This window comes from Lichenostomus cassidix, chromosome 29, assembly GCF_008360975.1.
Source record: "Lichenostomus cassidix isolate B80296 chromosome 29, HeHo_3.0, whole genome shotgun sequence".
NCBI classification, from domain to species: Eukaryota; Metazoa; Chordata; class Aves; order Passeriformes; family Meliphagidae; genus Lichenostomus; species Lichenostomus cassidix.
The window spans coordinates 2,085,609-2,091,610 of NC_139509.1; the positions used below are offsets into that span (position 1 = coordinate 2,085,609).

Below are 6,002 nucleotides of genomic sequence, written 5' to 3' on the forward strand. Positions count from 1 at the left end.
GGGGAGGAAAAGGACAGTGGGGGTCTCCAGGGATGGGAAGGGGGGACACTGGGGGTCACTCTTAGGGTTTTTGGAGGACACAGAACACTGGGGACCACCAGGGATGGGGGGAAAGGGACATTAGGGGTCTCCTGGAGGGGTCTGGGGGGACACAGGACACTGGGGGGACACCAGTGGCATTGGGGACCCTCAGGGAGTTGGGGGGTGACACTGGGGAGACCCAGGAAGGGACACGTGACATTGGGGACACACAGGGCTGTTGGGGGGCTGAAAGGACATTGGGGGTCTCCTGGAGGGGTTTGGGGGGGACAGGGGACACTGGGGACCCCCATGATGTTGAGGGGGGACACTGGGGACCCCAGGGATGGGGGTGAAGTTACTGGGGGTCTTCTCCAGGGGTTAGAGGGCTTCAGGCCACTTGGGACCCTCGTGGGAGGGGACACAGGACATTGGGGACCCGCAGGGATGGGAAGGTGGGGACATTGAGGGTCTGGTTTAGGGTACTGGGGGCACACACAGGACACTGGGAACCCGCAGGGATGGGAATGAGAGTGCTCTGGGGGTCACCTTTAAGGATTTGGGGGGGTCGGGGCACTGGGGACCCCCGAGGGGACACACCCACGTCACTGGGGACCCCCAAGGAGGACAGGGACACCCCCAACCCCCTTCGGACTCCATTTCCCAGCAAACCCCGCGGCGCGCGCCGTGCGCGTGACGTCACACGCAGCGCGCGAGAGGGATCAACCCTCGTACGCGGCACGGATCCCTCCGCCGACCGCAGAAAAAATAGTCCCCACCCCATCCCCGCTCCCGTTAATTCCACCCCCACTCCCGCCGCCCGCCGCCCACCCTGCCCTCCTCTGTGCCTCGGGCGGAGCCGTTACGAGGCTTTCTAGGTCCTCTCCGCGGGGTCGGGGCGGCAGCAGCGGCTGCGGCGCTTCCGGGCGGCGGGAGCGGAGGGATATAGCGGCGGCGGTGCTGCGCCCGGCCCTTTCCGCCGCTCCCTCAGCGCCGCCATGGTGAGCGCGGCGTGGCCGGCGGGCCCGGGGGGCTCGGGGCGCGCCTCGGGGGGCTCGGGCGGGGCTCGGGAAGGGATGTGGGGCCCGTGTGGGGCAGGGGGTGCTGAGAGGGACCCGGGGGGGGCTTTGTGAGGGGTGCGGCAGTGGCGGGGGGGCGTGGGAGGAACCGTGAGGGCCTCGTGAGGGGATTTGGGGATCGGAGAGAGACGCGGGGTCCGTGTGGGGCAGGGGGTGCTGAGAGCAGCCTGTGAGGGGTTTTGGGGGATGCTTTGGGGGGCACCGGGGGAGGGCTGAGAGCTTCGGGAGAGGCTTTGGGGTCTTGTGGGGCCAGCAGAGGGCTGTGAGGTCCATATGGGGCAGGAGATGCCGAGAGGGGTTCCTAGGGCTTGGGGAGGGTATTTCTGAGGGGGAGCCACGTGTGGGGCGGGAGAGGCTTTTGGGGGCTTTTTGGGAGATGTTTTGGGGCTTTTTGGGAGATGCTTTTGGGGGCTTTTGGGGGCTTTTTGGGAGATGTTTTTGGGGTGACCGGGAGGGGTGGTTGGGATCCCTGTGGGGCAGAAGACGCTCGGGGGAACACAAGGAAACCCCAAAGCCCTTATGGGGCTGGAGGGTCGCGGATGTAACCTTTATAGCTGGGTCGGGTGCTTTGGGGCCTTTATTTGGGATTTGTGGGGAGGATTTCCCGGGGGGATTTCGGAGGGTTTCGGGGGTGATCTTAACCCTTTCTGGGGCTGATCCTGACCCTTCCCGGCGCAGACGAAGAAGAGGAGGAACAACGGGAGGGCCAAGAAGGGCCGCGGGCACGTGCAGCCCATCCGCTGCACCAACTGCGCCCGCTGCGTGCCCAAGGACAAGGCCATCAAGAAGTTCGTCATCAGGAACATCGTGGAGGCTGCAGCCGTCAGGGACATCTCCGAGGCCAGCGTGTTCGACTGTGAGTCGGGGGGGGGGTTTGTCCCCGCTGAAAACGGTGGTGTTGTAACCCTTAAATAGCTCACCTGGCTCCCTTTGTAACCCCAAAACCAGCGCTGTTGTCACCCCTGAAGAGTTCACCTGGCTATCCCCAAAAATAACGCCATTGTCACCCCTAAAGAGCTCCCTCTGTCACCCCAAAAATAGCCACACTGTTGCCCCTAAATAGCTCACCTTGCTCCGCTTGTCACCCCAAAAATAACTCCATTATCAACCCAAAGAGCTCACCTGGCTCCCCCTGTCACCCCAAAAACAGCCCCATTGTCACCTCAAAGAGATCCCTCTGTGACCCCAAAAACAGCCTCGTTGTCACCTGTAAAGAGCTCCTCTTGTCACCCCAAAAATAGCCCTTTTGTCACCCCGAAAGAGCTCTCCCTCTCACTCCAAAAATAGCCACCTTGTCACCCCAAATAGCTCACCTGGCTCCCTTTGTAACCCCAAAAACAACCCCATTGTCACCCCAAAGAGCTCCCCCATCACCCCAGAAACAGCCCCGTTGTCACCCTAAATAGCTCACCTGGCTCCCTCTGTAACCCCAATAACAGAGCCATTGTCACCCCAAAGAGGTCCCTCTGTCACCCCAAAAACAGCCCTGTTGTCACTTGTAAAGAGCTCCCTTGTCACCCCAAAACCAGCCCTCTTGTCACCCCAATAATAATCCCATTGTCACCCTAAATAGCTCACCTTGCTCCCCCATCACCCCAAAAATAACCCGACTGTCACCCCTAAAGGGCTCCCCTTGTCACCCCAAAAACAGCCCCGTTGTCACCTGTAAAGAGCTCCTCTTGTCACCCCAAAAATAACCCCAAAGAGCTCCCCCATCACCCCAAAAACAGCCCTTTTGTTGCCCCCAAAAGAGCTTACTTTGCTCCCCCATCACCCCAAAACCAGCCCCATTGTCACCCTAAAGAGCTCACCCTGTCACCCTAAAACAGTCCCTCTGTTGTCCCCAAAATGCCTCCCTGAAATAGCTCACTCTGCCATCTCTGCCTCCCCAAAACATCCCCTCTGACCCCCAAAACAGCCCCATTGTCATCCCTAAAGAGCTCACCCTGTCACCCCAAAACATCCCCTCTGACCCCCAAAAACAGCCCCATTGTCCCCCAAAATAATCCCCCTTGACCCACCCAAGTAGCCACCCTGCTATCCCTGTCCCCCCAAAAACAGCCCCTCTGTCCCCCCAAAACTGCCCCCCTGCCTGGCTGGGGTCAGGGCTGTCCCCGGGGCTTTGGGGGTCTTTGGGCTGTCCCGGGGCTGGTTTTGGGGTCCTGAGGGTGTTTTTGGGGTCCCTGGCGTGTCCCGGGGACCTGGTTTTGGGGTCTGGGCTATTCCAGGAGCTGTTCTTGGGGTCCCTGGGCTGTTTCTGGTGTCCCAGGCACAGTTTTTGGGTTCCCTAGGCTATTTTTGATGTCCCAGGGGCATTTTTTGGCGTCCCTCCTCTATGCCTGAGCTGTTCCTGGGGTCCCTGGACTGTTTTTAGTGTCCCTGCTCTGTCCCAGTATTCTTCCTGGGTTCCCAAGTCTGGTTTTGGTGTCCTAGGAGCTGTTTTTGGGGTCCCTGCTCTACCCCAGGCTGGTTTTGGGGTCAGGGCTATTCCAGGCACTCTTTTTGGGGTCCCTGGTCCTGGTTTTTGGTGTCCCAGGGGCTGTTTTTGGGTCCCCGCTCTGTCCCAGGGTTGTCTCTGGGTTCCCTGGGCTATTCCTGGGGTCCCAGGGCTAGTTTTGGAGGTCCCAGAGCTGGTTTTGGGGTCCCTGCTCTATCCCGGGCTGTTTCTGGTATTTGGGTGCTGGGTTTGGGTTTCCTGGGCTGTTTCTGGGGTCCCAGGGGGTGTTTCTGGGGTCTCTGCTCTATCCTGGGGCTGGTTTGTTGGGTCAGGGCTGTCCCAGGTGCCGTTTCTGAGTTCCCTGGGCTCGTTTTGGGGTCCCTTCTCTACCCTGGGCTGGTTTTGGGGCCAGGGCTATTCCAGACACTGGTTTTGGGGTCCCTGGTCCTGGTTTTTGGGGTTCCTGGGCTGTTTTTGGGGTCCCTGCTCTATCTCGGGCTGTTTCTGGATTCCCTGGGCTATTTCTGGGGGTTCCCTGGGCTATTTCTGGCTTCCCAGGCCCATTTTTGGGGTCCCTGGCCCTTTTTTGGGGGTCCCTGCTCTATCCTGGAGCTATTTCTGGGCTCCTGGAGCTATTTCTGGGGTCCCTGCTCTATCCCGGGCTGTTTCTGGGTTGCCTGGCCTGTTTTTGGGGACCCAGGCCCCTTTTTGGGTTGCCTGGCCTGTTTTTGGGGTCCCTGGCCCGTTTTTGGGGTCCCTAACCCCCCGGTTTCCCCGCCCAGCCTACGTGCTGCCCAAGCTGTACGTGAAGCTGCACTACTGCGTGAGCTGCGCCATCCACAGCAAGGTGGTGAGGAACAGATCCCGGGAGGCGCGCAAGGACCGCACCCCCCCGCCCCGCTTCCGCCCCGCCGTGAGTCCGGGGGGCTTTGGGGGGGGTCTGGGGGGAGTTTTGGGGGTCTTCAGGGGGTCTGGTGGGGTTCTGGGGCAGAGATCCCCCAAGGACTGAACTCCCTTGCCCCGCCTCCGCCCTGCCGTGAGTCTGGGGGGCTTTGTGGGTCCTCGGGGGAGTTTTGGGGGTCCCCAGGGGGTCTAGGGGCATCCTGGAAGGGTCTGGAGGGGTTCTGAGGGAGGTTCTGGGAGGGACATCCCTCAAGGACTGAACCCTTCTGCCCCACCGTGAGTCTGGGGGCAGAATGGGGGGGACCTGAAAGGGTTTGGGGGGTTCTAGAAGGGTTTGGAGGGGGTCTGGGGGGTTCTCAGGGGGTCTGGGGCATCCTGGGGGTGTCCTAGAAGGGTTGAGGGGGGTCCTGGAAGGCTCTGGGGGGAGGAGTCCCCCAAATACCACCCCCCCCTGCCCCACTCCCACCCCACTGTGAGGCTGGGGGCTCCTGGGGGGTTCCAGGGGGTTCTGGAAGGTTCCTGGGGGGTCCTGGGTGTCTGTGCCCCCCAGCCCCACTAATTCCCGTTTCTCTCTGCAGGGTGCAGCCCCTCGCCCCCCACCCAAGCCCATGTGAGGAGATTCCCACCGAGATTCCCACAGAATTCGGGACCCCCCGGGACCCCCCGGGACCCCCAGCACGGAGCCAATAAAGGATTCTGCTCCGAGCGCCGCTCTGCCTTTTTGGGGGATTGGGAATTGGGGTGGGGGGCACTTCTGGGGGGCTCTCACCCCTTTGGGATGGCAGGGGGGACACCTGGTGCCACCCCATAACTGCACGGGGGATGCTTCTAGCCCAGTTCTGTGGTTTTGGGGGATTTGGGAATTCGGGGAGCACTCGGGACATCCTGAGGGATGTTCAGCTCTTCATGGGGGAACTGGGGTGACCCCATAGCTGGACGTGGGGCTGCTCCAGGTGTGGTTCCGTGTTTTGGGGGATTGGGGGAGTGGGATGGGGGGCTTGTGGCCCCTTTGTTATGGGGGCTTTGGGGTGGGCGTGGGGCTGCTCCAGGCTCCATGTTTTGGGGTGGATTTGGGGATTGGGGCAGTGGGATGGGGAGCTTCTTTGGAGCTCCCTAAAGGCTCCCAGCCCTCTCGTTTTGGGGGCTCTGGGGTCACCCCGTGTGTTACTGGAGGGCTGCTGCCCACCCTGGAGGGGGGAGCTGGGGGGCTCTGAGCTCTGGTGCTGTCTGGGTGTATTTGGGGACACCTTGGGGGGCTGCCCTAGTGCCCCCTGACCCCTCGCTGACCCCAGACTGTGCCCAGGGGGGCGGATGGGGTCAGAGCCCCCCGTTTTGGGGAGCTGGGGGGAGGAGGAGGGGGCTTCCCCCTGGGGGCTGAATTCGGGGAGGGGGCTGCAGTGGGTCTGAGCCCCTCTCCCGATTTTTGGGGGGCACAGCGGGTCGGGCTGTGCCCGGGGGTTGAACGGGGCTGGGGGGCACCGAGGGATGGCAGCGGGGGCGAGCTTTGCCCCGGGCCCGGGCTGGGGGCACCGGGACTTCACCCGAACGGGCCGAGGGGCACCGGG

General features: G+C 62.2%; 1 protein-coding gene and 1 long non-coding RNA gene across 2 annotated transcripts; one reads left to right on the plus strand and one right to left on the minus strand.

Annotated features, from left to right (window-relative positions):
- The first annotated feature begins 859 nt into the window (after nt 1-859).
- Nucleotides 860-5,142, plus strand: RPS26 (ribosomal protein S26). Its single transcript, XM_085041128.1, has 4 exons — nt 860-1,019; nt 1,776-1,953; nt 4,317-4,447; nt 5,016-5,142. Exons 1-4 carry the CDS (start codon nt 1,017-1,019, stop codon nt 5,049-5,051), a joined length of 348 nt encoding a protein of 115 aa, XP_084897254.1. The 5' UTR covers nt 860-1,016; the 3' UTR covers nt 5,052-5,142.
- On the minus strand, nt 2,423-3,016 carry LOC146425855 (uncharacterized). Its single transcript, XR_014846343.1, has 3 exons — nt 2,909-3,016; nt 2,662-2,775; nt 2,423-2,495 (listed from the first exon to the last, which is right to left on the minus strand). It is a non-coding gene; the product is annotated as an uncharacterized LOC146425855 (long non-coding RNA).
- Nucleotides 5,143-6,002: the final 860 nt, after the last annotated feature.